The sequence below is a fragment of the Aquarana catesbeiana genome, linkage group LG07 (genome assembly GCF_042186555.1).
Source record: "Aquarana catesbeiana isolate 2022-GZ linkage group LG07, ASM4218655v1, whole genome shotgun sequence".
In the NCBI taxonomy this organism is placed as follows: domain Eukaryota; kingdom Metazoa; phylum Chordata; class Amphibia; order Anura; family Ranidae; genus Aquarana; species Aquarana catesbeiana.
The window spans coordinates 80093665-80111830 of NC_133330.1; the positions used below are offsets into that span (position 1 = coordinate 80093665).

Genomic DNA, 18166 nt, shown 5'->3' on the forward strand with positions numbered 1-18166 from the left:
GTGTGATTTAAGAGCACTTTATTGTTCTTTAAGGCTACTTTAAAACATACAAAAAAAAAAAAAAAAAAAAAAAAAAAAAAAAGATGGCCTGCCAAACTTTTTTTTCCTCCTTTCTGTTTCCAGACAAATACAGGGCCACAACAGAATGCTATATTACAGATTTACAAACATGGAAATGTAGAAAAATGTCCCATGATTTGTTCCATGGAAAACCAGACTTTTGTTTAATCATTTTTGTCCATCACTGGTATCAAGAACACTTTGATCTTAAAACCTGGAATTGTATTGCCTTGATTCCCACTAGATCTAGTGGCTGAAAGGTGAGATTTAAAGAGCACCTGTTGAGCATGAAAAGTTGCTAGACTCTGGGTGACGACAGGCATAGGTGTCACTACTTTCTAAAGAACCATTTGGGCATACAAATTGGCTGCTCCTCGAGTGCATTTATGCAACAGGTACACGATAACCCTCATTGTTCATTTAATGGAGACGTACAAAAGGTCAAAAAAAAAAAAAGGACTTGTGTCTTTTCTGGCCAAAGCCAAATCATTGTTGCACCCACAAAAAAAACAAAACAAAAAAAAAACAAACAAAAAACACTTCCCATTTTCAAAGTACACAAAAATAGCTACCTCCTGTTACAAAACCGGTTTTAGTTAATATTGTATTAGCCATGTATCTTAATTTACACTAGTACAACTTCAATAGTCTGATGTATCCTGCTAACTATAAACACAAGAGTCCATTTTCATACATCTGAACCAGTAACATTACACATTATGTCATTGACAAATAGCAACACACTATCTGGCATCACAAACAGACAATCCGAAGAAATGTGTGTATGTCCATGCCATGAATTAGGAGTTAAAAAAAATAAAAAATAAAAATAACACAAGAAAATTGTCGAGTGCTTGTCTTTATTTAAGTGTGGTTTGGCCACCTGTGCTGTATACAAGGCACCTATCTCAGATAGGGCAGCAGAGTCATGTAAGTTAAGAAGACTGCTCTTGTATAAGATAGATATATATATAAAAACACACATATGAGATTGTTTTAATGAGTCACATTTACTGTACAGCTGCAGTGATCGGATTGCCTTTTTCACCCAGGACAGCTACAAAAAAAGACCACCACAAGGAGTCAGAGTTCCATATGGACATTGATTCTGTACTACTTTAACCATTTTGTATCTTTACACAAGTCCAGGATAACAAACAGCAATGTGTTCACTTGACCCAGAGCCCACGTCTATGTTTCAGATCCCTGTAACACTCGGCAGACTCAGCAATGACATGCTAGTGGCTATCCAATATTAATGCAGCGTTTCAATAGTATACAAGTGTACCTGCACATCACTGTATTACAGACACATCTAAACAAAAAAAAAGATCAACTTTTTTACTCCAAACCAGAAAAAAAAAAAAAAAAAAAAAGACAAACAAAAAGAACTTTATGATTACATTGAAAGAAAGGGCAAATTAAATAGCTACATATCATTAACAAATTAATAGTTTTCCAAAAAAAATACCTACAAATTTATTTTCTGTACATTCTTTACGCACAGCGTAACGATGGTCTTAAAGTTACCTATATAAAAAAAAAGTGTTCATTTAAAAGTTTTTTTTTGGTGATTTTTTAAAATATTTTTTTTTCTGTCTACACTGAATGGCAAACACTTAAGCATTGACTACCCAGTAACATAGTAGTGAAATGTCTTGAGTTGAGGACAGTATAGAATATATATATATATGCCCCCCACCTTGTGACAGCGTTGTCTGTATAATTGGCTGGAGCAGCTGGAGTGTGAGGGGTGGGGCCACATGTGCTTAGGGGCCTCCCATAAAAAAAATTTTAAAAATCACTCCTGCATTTTGAACGCTAACCAGTTATATGCTTGCAAATAACGTACGTGTGTGTGCGTGTGTGTGTGTGCGTGTGCGTGTGCGTGTGCGTGTGCGTGTGCGTGTGCGTGTGCGTGTGCGTGTGCGTGTGCGTGTGCGTGTGTGTGTGTGTGTGTGTGTGTGTGTGTAAAAATGAAAAAAAAAAAAAAAAAAGAAGTCTTTACGTTTTCACTGGGAGGCTGGAATGTATATAGATGTTACACAATGGGAGAGAAGCCCTTGTGTTATGCAGTAAAAATCAGCTCAGGAGCGATTTTATATCTACCAGGAAAAAAATTATGCTTGTGGTAGGTTCCTGACAAAAAGGAATGTACAAATTTGTCGCCAGTTTACACAAAGCTTTAAACTCATTCCGCAGTTTATAGAGAGAAAAAAAAAAAAAAAAAAGTGTTTTATAACAGGGTAGGAAATTGGGGGCACGACTAGTCCTCAAGCTAACCTGTAGGACGCTGTTTTGCTATCAAACTAACGACTATACACAAGAACGCAAAGCAACTATAGCAATCGCTTACCAAACACATAGCATCCTGTACCACGCATTATCAGAATTCAATTATCAATTCACCAAGGCCTGTCCTGAGGCTCTAGCTGGTTACCGCTAAATGTGAACACCAAATAAAATATTACAATGAGTACAACTGTACCAGCAGTAAGTATGTCAGAAGACTATACCGTTAAAAAATAAACTACATCTGAAGAGGACAATAAGTATTCTGATTGTTACTTGTCTCCATATTAATAGTTACCAGCTATTACGTTTTCAAAAAACATGCACTTAATGCACTATTATCTTTTCTGACCTCGACGCACGCAAACTGCAGTGATGGCAGACTACCAGTGGGTACCTTCAGTCATTTTTGCTATCCAATTGCAAGAAACATACCTTGATGACCTACTATATTTTATAGACTTCTAGGAAGCCCTCTGCCCACTTTTCCCAGAATAAAAATGCACTAGATCTCTGTAGATGGACTGATCAAATGGTGAAAAAAAGGGCCCCCCTACAGCATCTGAAATGGTTGGGCATGGCCAGAAGCTCACATTGGAAAATCTTGCTGAATTCCCAAGGGATAACCAGAAACCACTGTGTGCCTCAGCCCATCAGCATCAAATCACCTAAATACTCACTTAGGCTGTCCTTTTAAAGGGTAGGCTCACCCAATCGCTTGCTGAGAATAATCACTGAGATGTCTCAATGTGGCCACTAAATTTTAAAGAACTGATCGCAACTGGACTAGATATTGGCACACAAAAAAAGCTGACGTATTGTAATGGCAAAAGGTACACTTAACTCATAAGCAGTCTGCCCTCTAAATTTTAGCTTCTCACAAGAAGTCTTGATCCTCTCTCAATAGTGCAAATCAGACATGACAATTCTTTTCAAGTAAATACATACAATACAATTAATCAATGAAAAAAAAAAAAAAAAAAAATTGTTAAAATACACAGAGCTTTCTAGTTCTAGAAGCTGGTAAGCTGACAGCACTTGGGTCAACCAACTGATAACGCAATGTGAATGGGTTTTTGTGGTGGGTCAGTCAGTGGGCAGCAGGCTTGCATTAGAGGTTTCTTTGGTAACAGAGGCAGGAAGTTAGGATGCTACATTAGAAAACAATAGTTCCTGCTATAACATGATAGAGGCATCCACTTTGTGGCAAGCAAATATACAAGAAAGAAAAACAAAAATGTAAAAAAACTCTCCTTCCCCTGACACTAATGGTTATCATTTTGAAAGCCCAGTGAAAGTAGCTGCTCCTGATTTTGCAGACATTCGCTTTACGATAGTACAGACGGGGAGTGATGATTGACCATGTGAGAGGAAGGAGAGGACTGGCCCCTTCGAGAGGCAGATTCAGGGCTGCTGGACACCCCATCCTTGGCGGCTTTGATCTGGAGCCAGGTGTCCCCCAGCGCTTTGGCGAAATGATCATCCACAGAACCGGTGATGGACACAGAGTTGGCAACCGGCTCTGGTTCTTTGTAATTCTTTCCAAGGCTTCTGCGGAAGTGTTCTTCTACCACAGGGTCGCAAGCAGTTGTAGCTAGATGGACAAAAGTAAAAACGGGAATTAGATATATATATACTCAATATTATTGCTCATCACACAGCTGGTAATACAGATCAATATTTGGATAAAGCAACACTGTTGAATATGGCAGCTTACCCTCATTCTTAATCTACATGGGGGTGACGTATGCTCTATACTACGGAGCACAATTTATAGGGAACACCGGATTCACTGCATGGCCTTAAAATGGATCATGGTTTGACATGGCCATAACCGCTATAGACGACAAAAAAAAAAAAATATATTGCACCAGAGATCATTGCAACTGTGAGCACCTGTGCAAAAATCACCCATGTAGCTTAGGCCAGGGCTCAAAATTTCAAGTCCTGAGCTACTAGCCAGGCCTTATGGGTTACTTGCCAGCAATTGCCCCACCCAACCCCTACCCTGCCTCTAATTCTGCCCACAAACACACCCTCATAAAATGACACTTAATTCTGCATAAAACTTTTAACTTTAAGCTGTAAAAATAAACATCAGTGCCCACCAACGCAGCCTGACCAGTGCCCACCAACGCAGTGTGACTTGTGCAGAGGAAGAGAGTGGAGGAAGAGGAGAGCGGCCAGCCAGATCACACAGCAAGAATTGCCCGCTGTAACAGCTTTCGTTTAATTTGCTGTGCGCTCGCCATCACATACAGTCCTGCCTCCTTGCCCGGCTACTTTGATAGACAGAACACCAGTCCAAAGCCGGGATGTGTGATGTCATCAAAGTAGCTGGCCAGGAGGCGGGCCTGTATGTGACGGCAAGTGGACAGCAAATCAAATGAAAGTGGTTACAGTAGGCAATCCCCGCTCTGATCTGGCCGGCCACTCTTCCTCCAGGAGAACGGCTCCTATTTAACCCCGCCTGTCAGCAGTGCTCACACGCGCCCCCCCCCCGAAGGCATCCCACGTTTGCCAGCAATCATTTTTCCACTCGCCAAATGCAAGCGGAAATTTTGAGGGCTGGCTTAGGCCATATTTTTACTGAGGTAACAGATATAGTAACAAAAAAAAAAAAAAAACAAAAAAAAAAAAAAAAGAAAAAGTAACTTGCAGTTGTAGCTCTGGGAAACCTATAACATTTTTCCAAAGTCCAAATATATCATCTCAAACTCAGTCTGTAAACCACAGTGATTTCAGTTGTTTTAGGATTACCAACTATCTGACAATGCACTTGATGGAAATAGGCTTCACTTACTGTTTGACGGTCGCCTGTAATTTGCAGGCATGGCTGACACACAACCACTATGTGCGATGGGGCAGTGAGATAAGTTGCAGTTTCGGTTGCTTGCTGGTGCACAGGTGATCACCGATGGCCGGTTCTAAAGTGATAATAAGCCAGGATTACTATACAGTAATACACCCAACCACATAATTTTACTGTAGAATAAAAAATAGTTACTGTTCTACAGTGCGCCCACAATAGTATGAGCATGCAAACTCATCATCTGACTGCCTTGATTTTATTTTAACAGGGTACTCTGCAAAATCTGCTTCATGCCAAGTGGTCTGCACCACCAAGTGTTGTCTCCCAACAACAGACTGCATGGTACAATTCACAGACAGTTGAGACGTGTTTAGAGTAAGTTGAGTAAGGCAGCCATAGCATTTTTTCTTCTATGGTGGACCTGCACCTGTTTTTGGAAAAAAAAAAAAACTTAGCTGGAAAGCAGAATAACCTGAATCTGCTACTACAGCCTCAAATACTTGCCATCTTCAGGTGTGGGGGAACATGTGACACCACTTGGCACCAAAGTAGCCATTAGCTAAGCCAGACATAATTGCGGTCACATGTGTGAAGGGCGGGGTAAGATGTGCATATCCCTGGGTAAGGTTCAACAGTCTTTGCAAATTAAAACTTTCAGAGGATTCTGTGGGTTCTGGCAGAAGGGAAGTGCAAGGAAGGACAGTAAAAGTATATTTACAATGCCTTCTAAAAAGGAAATCCATTACTTTGGGGTAGTAGGAATCTCTTAAAATGAACACGTACTTTGCCCATACTAGGCAGTGTGTCTGCTGACCCAAGATATTAAAATTTTAAAAGGGTCTCGTTAAATTAAAGTGCTTAGATCAGGGCTTGACAAATTTGCTCTGAATCTAGGAGTCAGCTAATAAGTTAGGAGCCAGTGTTTTTTTGTGCAGTGTGGGTTGGCAGCATCCGGGGCAAGGCAAGTAATTTGTGCTCCCTAACTTACAGCAGAGTGGTCAGCCAATAACCCCAACTTAACGCCGGGTTATAGGCTGGCCAGAAAGAATGACAATAAAAACGTATTAATGGGGGAAACTCATTATGCCGACTGCCCTCAGTAACTTTCACAAAAGGGTATGGCAGCAGTGAGGAGGCCGTCTTGTGCTGTCACATGGCCAGGAGCCCTTGCCAAGTATATGCTTTTACACAGTTTCCATGGCTGTGTATGGATGTTTCAAGTGTACTGAGATGCACACTGGCGACCGTGGCCGCGCATGATGTTACACAAGACAGATAAGTACACAGGGGATGGCAGCAGTGAGGAGGGTTTTTTAATGGTGCCTGGTGCCAACAGTGAATGGGCTGACAAAAGCCCAGGTGCCAGGATGTAATTACTAGTCGCCACGGCAACCTGGTGCTTTGGATTTGTCGGATGGCCGTTACATGCTTAGACTGAACTCATACCTGATGGCCATCTTATGCCTGCAGCCAGCTAGACATGCTATGATCAGAGAATCGCACTGCCTGATAAAGCATTAGTACTTAGGATAATCTCAATGTTCTTATTACTGAAAAGTTATTAATTCAGGAAAAAAAAAAAAAAAATCATGACTGTTTGCTTTGCTTAACAGTACAAGCTAAATATAGATCCCTAATCCCTAAAACACCAAGTTCATTTGACTGAGCTCCTATCTTATAAGAGAAGAATAAAAAAAACATTCAGTACAACATAGACACACAAAAAAAAGCCAGCAATGGAGAAACCACCACTTAAGGTCACAATTACACCTTATCCACCCAATGTTTTTAATGAAACAAAGATATATGGAGGGTGGATTAAGGGGACATTTTCCAAAATCTGTGCCTAAAAACACATTGGTTGCCATAGATGAATTCTCTTTGAAAATACTCAATGACTGACTGTTATGTTGATCCAAAGGCTTCAATAGATTCTGATTTACTGCCACAAATTAGGGATCTGACTTTCCACTTAGCTTCTGACCTAGTACCAGCATGTTGTTACTGAAGTCAAAGTACTGGGTCAGGAGATTAGCATTTTTAGGGGCTACGCAATGGCAGCCTCTATTTCTGTTCGTACAGGTGCCCTTCAAGATTAACCCCTCATTGACAAATTCGATTAGAGCAGAGTTCCAGGCTGCTTCAGAAAGAATTTAAAGTCAGCAGCTACAAATACCGTAGCTGCTGGCTTTTAATACTAGGACACTTACCTGTCCACGAATCCAGCAGTGTTTTCACCAAAGCTGATTTTTCAATCAGCCATGGGGTGCTGCTGCCACCATCTCGGATAAGGGAAACCGGCAGTGAAACTGGTTCACTACTGCGCATGTGTGAAGTATGCTGCACATTGTGGGTGGCCCAGCTGCAGGGGGAAGGAGGCAGCCGAACTCCCAACCCCCCCCCCCCCCCCGCTGAGTGCCCCCATAGCAAGGCACTTTCTATGTGGGCACTCATGCATGCTCGCTCCCAAGCCGCCTCTGAGTCTAAAGGCACACACAGCTTGGTTTGGCCCCGACCCCTGCTCCCTCAACAGCAGGAGCCAATAACTCTCACTGCTGTGTCTGAGCCAATGAGGAGATGGGGAGAGAGCCTCGGCACTAGTGCACAGCGCTGGATCAAGATCGGGCTCTGGTAAGTATGGCGCGAGCTGCTTTCAGAAGGTATTTCTTACCTTAATGCATAAGAATGCATTAAGGTAAAAAAAAACAAAAAAAACAAAAAAAACAAACCTATTGCCTTTAAAACCAATTTAACTGTTCCAATGACTAAAGTTTATCTAAACTCAAGAATAAAAAAAAATTTAGATAATATTGCAGCTTACCTTTCCTTAAATGTGATGGCTGCATTCAAGAACATTTCTAGCAAATACAGAAAATATCTGTTGATTGTGCCAGAAATGCAGTGTCCTGGTCACCCCCTGTGAACTTAAAAAGCATAAACCCTCCATATATACAAGGGAGGAAAAAAAAAAAAAAAAAGGCACAGGTATCATGGGACAGTTATGCACAGTATTACCAGATCAAAAATATCAAAAAAATATCAGCAAGTGGGCAGCTCAATGAGAGCAGCATCTCTGACTTTATTCTGTGTGTTTAATAGGAAAAGCACTTATCAATGCACATGGGTCACCCAAAGATTACCAAAAGTATTTTTGGGCTTTGGTGAGAAACTGTTACAAAGTTAATTTCTTAAAAAAAAAAAAAATTAGAAGGCCTGAAGACAATAACTGGGTGCCGGCTGTATAATCTATTGAATAGCTCCCTACACTCCCATCGGCTTTACAATATACTGTGCCTTACTAGTCTGGAAAATGCATCAAATACAGTAGGACAATTGAATCTACCTTCATGTGTGGTCATTATGCCATTTTTTCTTCACCTGTATGATCTGGAAGGTTCACACATGTCAAGTGGCCAGAATTGGCCATATGTAAACAGATCTAGTCTTTCAAGCAGGAATGGACATCCCGATTGTCACATGCAAGTTGATTTGCATCTCCCCTATGTTCTTTTGAGGCACACAGTCATGAAAATGCAGTGTATTTTATTTCTGCTGGTTGTCAGAGCTCTAAAAATGGGCCTCCATATTGGATACAATTATAATGGAAGATCAGTTGAGTCTGATCTCATGGCCAATATAGCATTTCTTGCCAAATATTAGCTGAGCAACCTTCTTACCTGCTGTCGTTCCACGGGGCTCATAGAGGGCGTTATCCCTAGGTTTCGGGACAGATCACTATTTTTGGTGAGGGCCAGAGGTTGATCCATACTAAGGCTTGGAATCGAGCTGTACAGGTGATTTGCATGTAACCCCATTGTCGGAGCAGCCGCTCGTTCTATTGGGCTGCGACTTCGGTCTCGCAGATCTTTTCTGAAATCCCCATTAAGACTCTTCGTTCTAGGAAAAAAAAAATAAAAAATATATTGAATTACACCAAAAAACAAAACAAACAAAAAACACAAAAACCCCCCAAAAAAACCTCATGTGCAATCTACAAAAAACTTCCTATACTTTATTAGCCTTAAGTTTTTATCTTGATTTAATTCCTGTCATTACCCATGTTAAAGGGCAACGCCACTTTTTTTTTTATTCTAAACACATTACCCTCTGGGTGTTTAATGTACATTGCAAGGATTTTAACAAACTTTGTTGCAGATTTCAACCTTTTGTTATTCTTAAGAAATCCATGAAATACCTGTGGCTGGTTTCACATATATGCGAATTGGATGAGTTTTAAACCACACCCAATTCGCATGACGATATGTAAAAGTGACTGGCTCCCAATGGAGCCAGTTCACACATCTGGGGCGGCCACGGTGCGGTTTCAAAAAGTCCTGTGCCTTTTTGGGTCTGGCTCAAATGCAAATTCAGGCAAAAATCGCACCTGAACTGGTGAATAGAAACGCACCAGACCCCGGACTACAAACCGCAGATACACAGGCCGGGTTCACATATGTGTGTTTGTCTGTCCATGTGGGAAAGTGAATCTAAGGGGAATGGTTTCATAATTATCAGCTGCTGCACCTGCAAGGCTCTAATGAGGAAAACGTGATTTCCTGCTGGGAGTAGCTTACCAAAGATGACATCTTTGTTGCAGGGGATGACTGAAATCTGATTTGTATCTTAGTGCTGAATTTTGTGAAAAATTGGCGAGCCAATCACACAAGCAGAAAATAATTTCTGGGGGGCGTTCTGTATACATTCTGTATACAGAACACCTCCAGGTAGCCATATTTCATTTTACAGAAAATTCCAGAGCTGCAGATTGAAAAGGAAAGGTAATTTTTAGTAACATTCAATTACAATATGACTTGTGTCGCAATTGTATATGCTAGATTTTTTTATTTGCCATTTTTTGTTTCCAAAAAAGTTTCTTGAATGTCTTTATATACAAGTTCATAAAAGTTAATGACAGGTTTAACATGAGCAGTGAAAGCAAATTCATTTGATAAAAGTCTCTTGCATTTCCAAAGTCGCCCACTGTGTCTAGCTGCTGCTATGCCAATGGCTGGTGAAAGGCCCAGCAAGGGGTCATTGTGTATAATAGTAAATTAAGAGTGTAATGATAATTGCTTCCTATCTCAGGATTGCACACACAAAGTTTCAATAGATGAGGGAAGTGCACATAATAAACCATAAATCTAGATTGCCGTCACCACGTGCCAATGACTCTCACACAGCAATGAGGCAAATGTCTGATAGAATCCATGGTGAAAGACAGTATTGGTGTTACAATAGCAAACCTATTCACGGCCTCACCTTTACCATCTTACTGGTTGCTGGAGACAATGTCCTCTTCCATTGACTCTAAAGCCCTACGGTACATGACTGTTGTTCTATAATAGGTAATACTCGTTTGACCCGACTACAGATGATCAGGTCTCTTTATTCCCATACTTGACACTATCAACTACATTACTGAAACGAGGACACAAGGCTGGCCCTTCCACTTTAAGGCCCTCTCCTCCGCGGCACAGCCTGTACCCTGCCTGCTGTCTCACGCTGTAAATGAACTGCAGATGAGAATATGAAACTGCCATCTGGGATAAAGAGAAGAGTATAGGATAAGGGGTGAAATGAAAGAGTTTTTCTTTTAATACTAACCTCACTTTAATCATTGCCAAAGAGCACGAAGACAACTCAGCATCCTCCCACCAGAGAGCCGTGGGCCTCACAAACTTGGCAGGCTCTCCGCTCTGCACATAACGGGCTGGCTGGCAGGCCCCATGTCAAATTAAAAGTCCTCTCTGATACTGCATTATATGACAAGATCAAACATGAAGGAGACAGACGAGCGCAAAGAGAACGCCAAGTCCAGGCAAATAGTGAGGTACTCCAATACTAACTTTACTGTATTATCTTCATGTGTTTGGAAAAAAACCCGTCAAATTAGTTCAAGTTCCAACCGAGGCCAAGAAACTGTCAGATTGTGACGAAGGCAGGAGATTTTATCCACAAATTTTAGCAGACTGCAAATCTCGACTGTCATGGACAAATCTCATGTCAACTCATTTCCACAATTTGTGGTCATTGACTACATAGAATTCTAAATAGTGCAAGTCAATTTCCCATAAACCTGCACACAAATTGCAACATACAGTACTGTGCAAAAGTTTTAGGCAGGTGTGAAACCCAGAAGAGAAACCCAAATCACCACCCTTTGGCTTCAAAGCAGGATCAATTCTTCTAGGTACACTTGCACACAATTTCTGAAGGAACTCAGCAGGTAGGTTGTTCTAAACATCTTAAGAGAACCAACCTCAGATTTTCTGTGGATGTAGGCTGCCTCAAATCCTTCTGTCTCTTCATACCATCCCAGGCAGACTCTATGAGATCAGGGCTCTGTGGGGACCAAACCATCACTTCCAGGACTCCTTGTTTTTATTTACACTGATGATTGTTCTTAATCACATTGGCTGTATATGTTTGGGGTCGTTGTCCTGTTGCACAATAAATTTGGGGCCAAACACATGCCTCCCTGATGGTATGGCATGATGGATAAATATCTGCCTGTATTTCTCAACACTGAGGACACCATTGATCCTGACCATTGTACTGATCTCCAGTCATTCGTGAACAAACTGCCTCCTTGTACAGGCCAATATTTAACTTTTTGACGCATCAGTCCAGAGCACCTGCTGCCATTTTTCTGCACCCCAAATCCTAGGTTTCCGTGCATAGTTGAGCCGCTTAGCCTTGTTCCATGTTGGCAGTATGGCATTTTGGCTGCAATTCTTCTAAGACGACAACTTCTGGCCAGACTTCTCCAGACAGTAGATGGCTGTACCTTGGCCCCACAGGTTTCTGCCAGTTCTGTGCTGATGGCACTGCTGGACATCATCTGATGTCAAATGGAAGAAAGCATGATGTGCCTTTCATATGCTGCATTAGGTATCCTTGGCTGACCACTGCATCTACAGTCCTCAACGTTGCCCAATCAATGGTGTCCTTAATGCTTTGAAATACAGGCAGATATTTATCGATCATGCCATACCATCAGAAAGGCGTGCGATTGGCCCCAAATTTATTCTGCAGCAGGACAATGACCCCCAACCCCCATCCAGCCAATGTCATTAAGAGCTATCATATGCGTAAATAAATAGGAGTCCTGGAAGTGATGGTTTAGCCCCCACAAAGCCCTGATCTCATCAAGTCTGTCTGGGATTATGTGATACAGAATGATTTGAGGCAGTCTATAGCCACAGAGGATCTGTGGTTAGTTCTCCAAGAGGTTTGGAAAAAACCTACCTAATGAGTTCCTTCAAAAATGGTGCGTAAGTGTACCTAGAATTGTTGATGGTTTGAAGCCAAAGGGTGATCACACCAAAATATAGATTTGATTTTTCTTCTGTTTGCTCCAAAATGACAATTGCAAAATGTTACATGATAATTCCATCAACAAATCGATCCCAAATATGAAGACTCAAAATTGTGCAGGTCAGCGGAAACTACACTACCTAAAATGGTCAATAGGCAAGGCTTTGAAAGACATTATAGCTCACCAATATAGAGTTAACAGTGAATGATGGCCTAGATTATTGCTCTCACTCTGGCATGCACAATGTTAGGCAATCTGGATGGTGCAATCTTTGTTTTTGTGTGTGGGTGCACCTGACGTGTGTGTGTGTGTGTGTGTGTGTGTGTGTGTGTGTGTGTGTGTGTGTGTGTGTGTGTGTGTGTGTGTGTGTGTGTGTACACGTGTACATGGGAGGGGGGCGGGAGGGGTTGATAAAAAAAAAAAAAGTAGAGTTCAGAAAATTGAAATCCTATTTTTTCCATGTTTGACTCCAATTATAAAGAGGGTTGGGGTGGCACCTTCTAAATGTATATGTGAAATCACTTCTACTAGAAAGATGGCAACCAAGAGAATTTTTTTTTTTTTTAATGCCTGTCTGCTTTAGAGGCCATACACGTTTTGCATGTCAGCGCTGACACCGAGGTAATCGTTACCCAAAAATAGTTCCCCCACAAATAATGGTAGATGCTGCAGCATTACATAATTTGACAATCTCTCATTTGTTTCAATGAGCTCATTAGTCAGATTACACTTTCAGGGTCTGAATATGTGCTGGGGCCATTATGAAGAGGTCATACTCTCCTTGGCTGTATTTTATATCACAGAGAAGGCAACAGGGAGAGTTGAACAGTAGTTGGGAATTATGGTACAGAAATCTTTATTGAAGTATGTGATACTCCATTCATACTTACAACTTTTGGTTAAGTGACTTTCAAAAAAAAAAAAAAAAAATCATAGATTGATAGATACATACTTAAATATACATACACACATACATTTATCCACCTAAAAAGTGTAAAAGCTCATCTGTCCGGTCTTTGCCTTGCCTTAAAAGCCAGCAATGCTTTGGACTCAATTTTTGTCACTGAGCCCCTGTTTACATGGAATGAGGCTTTGAAATTGCACCGTACAAAAGGGGGACAATACAGTTTAATATAGAAGGACTAGGAGGGCACTGCTCACGGAGCTTACAATCTAAAAGGGAGGGGGAGGTGGTACAAAAGGTAATAGCTGCAGGAAAAGATCTGATGGAGGTGACTCATGTACAGTTCTAAGGTGCAGGTGGGGTTGGCTTCCCCGAATGAGTGAGTTTAAGGATTGCCTAACGGCAGACAGGGTAGGAGCTGACTGGACATACTGGGGCAGGGAGTTCCAGAGGATGGGAGAGGCTCTGGATAAGTCCTGGAGGCGAGCATGAGAGGAGGTAACAAGGGGGTTAGAGAGGAGGTCTTGGGAGGAGGGGAGAGGACAATTTGGGCAATATCTGCAGATGAGGTTGGTGATGTAGCTGCGGACGAAGTTGTGGACTGCCTTGTATGTTGTGGTTAGTATTATGAATTTTATACGGTGCGGTAGGGGAAGCCATTAAAAAGGGACTTGCAGAGAGGGGCAGCAGTCACAGATCGATTAGTAAGGTGTATTAGTCTAGCAGCAGAATTCATAATAGACTGAAGGGGATGGGGGATTAGCCTGTGTAAAGGTAGGCCAGTGAGGAGGGAGTTGAAGTAGTCAAGGATGACACAGATGTCAATGCAAGTTGCACATGAAATCACCAAAAATAGTGCAGGAACCCTTTTAAAAACCTGTGCAAGTCGAAGTCGCACAAATTTGAATGGTTCTGTAGACTCAAATAGGGTTAGACTTGTCATGTGATTTTTAACTGTCAAATTGCATGACAAGTCGGTGTGAATGGGTGCTAACTAGGCAGATTATATGTCAGTAAAATGTGATTGTATCCAACTTTGTGGGCAAATCTATAAGATACATTTTACAAGAGTAAAATTTGTGAACATGTATTTACAGCACACTGGAGGGTCTTGATGACCTTCTGGATGAAACCCAAATGGTTCTGTAAAAAGGTATGTGGAGGACAGTAAAGTAAATGGAAGCAGCACTTAGAACTGAAACCTCTGATCATAAAAAAAAAAAAAAATGCAATTAGGCTAAGAACATACAATAGTGAAATTAGTGGGACCTAAAATAATCCTATACAGCAGAGGCCAATGTCTTACATCCTACTTCTGCAAAGGTAGAATTCTTTTCCCTTACTGGTTTATTAAAGTATCTGCGTTCAGGGTTCTCAATGCAGGACTGACGAGCAGCAGGATTTTTACAGGGGAGAGTGCTGAGCTGCGAGGAGCTGTGCCCGTTTTCTTTGGCACATCAATGAAAATGGGCCATGGTCAGCTCTCCCTTTTCTGCAGCCTCACTCCTTTTCAGAGCTGTTAGTGCGTGCAAAGGCCAATTTATTGAAGGCTCCAAGCGTAGCAGAATTTGTTCCAAAACCTTCCCCGGAAAGAATGTCTGTAGCAACAATCTCCACAACAACCGTCTTCCCAGGAGTTAAACTTTCTAGTAAATGTAACATCTGACAAAGTTCAGGAAACATCTGGGAAATCTGCTAAATGAAAACGGTTCTTTATAGGGCTCTTTCATTAAAGCCTGAAATATAGAGCCCACCTCTTCCTCCAACTCTACAGATAATCACTTCACACCGCCCCCCCCCCAAGTTTTACATAACTACAACTTAGATAAATTAAAAAAATAAATAAGATACTACAGTATTTTTAAGAGCTTAGTATACAGCAGAATACACAGAGCCTGAAGAAACGTAACATACTTGACTGAGGGTAGCATTATAATGCCAGTAAGCCTGCTACATACATCACTGTATTTAAACTAGGATTTTTTTTTCCAAAATGATGCCTGCAAGTACTGTACCTTTATATATTGATCGAAATTCCCTGCTGAACTGGTCAAATTTTGATCTATGTATAACCACTGGTTGAACAGAAGTTGATCTACAACTGCTTGATCAGCGCTGCAGGTTATAGACTGCAGCACTGATCTGTGTATTCTGATGGTGGGTAAATCCCAAGTCCTACTGACTGCTTCTAAAATAGACCATACACAGTTAGTTCTCTTTTACATACAGCCAGTGGGAAGATTCCTTCAACTCAAATTAGGTGGATGGACAAATCCTTCCTGATGGGACATTGTATTCCTTACAGTGGCTCTTGTCAGAATACAATGATCAGTGACTGCAACCACTGATCAAGAAAAATTCTCAGCATGTCCCTTCATATCAACTTCTGCCAAGCAGGGACAGCCATACACTGATCAAAATTCGCCCGGTTCCTGCTGAACCATCTGAATTTCGATCAGCGTATGGACAGCTTTTCTGTAGAAATTTTCCCTTCAGTGATGCCGGGTCCTCTGGTGCTGTGTGGGTGGACTGAAAGTCTCGAAGGCTGCCTGCCCCTGTCTGTTCTGTCCTCTCTTCCATTCACAACACTCCTTTTCACAGAATGTAACGTGTTCTTTGAGTGGGGAGGGGATACAGTCCTTTATCTGCCTCTCCCCATGCATGCTGTGAAAACAATGCAAAGGGTGTTGTGAATAAAGGAAGGGCAAGAAAGGAATGGACATGCATTCGATGCACTGCAATGTTAGACCCAAGGCAGTCGGCCTATGCAGTACCAAAAGTTTAACACTGAAAAGAACTAGGATTCACTGGAGAAAGGAGCATTCGGCAGGTAGTAGTATATACTTCATTACATGCACGTTACGGGAATGAAGCCGCAAAAGGCATCCAGTGCTCATTTTTACCACTAAATCATTCTGCACGGTCTGAAATGAGAAATCAAAGCCTTGTTGCTACCAAGACCACCACCCACACACAGAGGGGACTACCAAACTGGGGATCTGATGACTGGTAAAATCAACAGAAATGGCAGAGGAAAACAATCTAAATAGGGAATGAAGCAAAAACAGGGAGATTCTTGCAGAGCAGGTCCTCGGGTACAGATTCCGCTCCAGCAAGTCCATACAGAGAACAGTAAGCAGCACAGTAGTGACATCAACCCTTGTTAGATTGCCTTACAATGTCACAATGCCTTAGAAGGAAATCACAATTCAGATATCTTAAAAACAACGTGTTAATGTGCTTTGCCCATGCAGGCAATTTCTCCTCCCAAGGAACCTATACTGTGCTGCCCAAAAAGGGGCCTACACCTGTGTTTAAAGGTCTAGAAGCAACGAAAACGTGAAGGGGAGTAAAGTAGCTAATAAAAAAGTTCCCATTGAAATCATGTGATACACCTCTAAGGTTTCATGTACACTGGCCAAAAAAAAAAAAAAACCTTGATTGCATTTCTGGAGAAGTTTAGGAGCTGTAAAAACTTCAAAACGCTCCTAAACTCCTGTTATCTCTGGTGAACGTCAACATTTTTTTTTTTGCTTTTGCAGAGGGGAGTGTTAACTGCAAAAACACCTGTAAACTCAAACGCTCATAAACTCACCTAAACTTTGTACAATATGCTCTCAATTTGCATTTTTTTCCACCATGTTTTTCCAGCTAAAACACTGACTTTTTCTGCTCCTAGTGTGCATGGAGCCCAATCACAGCGAGGGGTTTCAATCTTTAAGAACAGGGGGAGGCTCCATCAGTAATCTGACGCATTGACCTGAACATCCATTTCTCGTGTACAAGGGTATGGTGGCTCTCACACAGCTCTTCCCGTTCTTGTCAGCTCTTTCCATATTTCCCCTTAGTTTCTGTGAAAGATCAAATTCCAGTTCCTTTCACATGTTTTATTAATGCTAGCCAATTTTCACGCAGACCCGTCCAGAAGGATTTGTCACATCATTTATACAGGATTTCAGACAATCAGTGTTTGAGGAGAACAAGCTAACAATGCACCATTTGTAGGCTGAGCCACAAAATAGAGATCCAGCAAACCACGAACACCCACCAGAAATTCACATTTTACTGATCTGACTACAGTAAACCAACACCTGATTGGCTTGCTAAGGGTTACAACATATTCCACATAATCACCACCTATACACTGCCTTCCATATGAACCCATTTTGTGCTGCATCTTACATAGTTAACTTGTGTATAACACTCAGACACATGGCCACTTGAAGTTTGATTAGAAGTAGTTCAACCTTAAACTGCGCAAGAGGTTTTTCACTGTTAGAGCTGTAATGATGTGGAACACAAAATCGGTGGTTTCAGCAGGTCATGCCACCAATTTAAAAAATGTTTGTTTTAGATGGACATATTATTGAACACAATCTACAGGGATATGGGAAGTAATACACACATTGCGCAAGGTAGACTGGTGTCTTCAGACAACCACTATGTAACAGGATGCAATTCTGTTATAGTTTTTTGGCCAATAGCAGCTTTCAGTCACATTAGAAGCCAAACCTCTACATGCGCATCTGAAATACATTCAGATCCACATTATCTTTTTAAAGTTGCATTCCAGACAAAAAAAAAAAAACTCTAGTGTTGGACAGAGTGGTGAGCGGTTAGAACCATGTCAGGTTTTTATAGCCGTCTACATGCACAATGGGGAGAAGTACTCTCACAGAAAATGTTAGAAAGCAAAATCACATTATGGCTTCCACTTCCCTCCAGCTATCTTTAAGTCTACTTGTGCTTTGCCTATGCGGGCGATTCCCCCTCTCCAGGA

General features: G+C 41.4%; 1 protein-coding gene across 2 annotated transcripts in view; it reads right to left on the bottom strand.

Moving 5' to 3' along the window:
* Positions 1 to 901: 901 nt before the first annotated feature.
* Positions 902 to 18166, bottom strand: part of VGLL4 (vestigial like family member 4) — a 178012-nt gene continuing 160747 nt past the window's right edge. For both annotated transcript variants that reach the window (XM_073592366.1, XM_073592365.1), the window contains 3 exons: positions 8842 to 9061; positions 5156 to 5279; positions 902 to 3946 (listed from right to left, as the gene is read on the bottom strand). In XM_073592366.1, coding sequence (XP_073448467.1) covers positions 3681 to 3946; positions 5156 to 5279; positions 8842 to 9061 — 610 coding nt within the window. In that variant the 3' untranslated portion in view covers positions 902 to 3680. The remainder of the gene's footprint in view (positions 3947 to 5155; positions 5280 to 8841; positions 9062 to 18166) is intronic.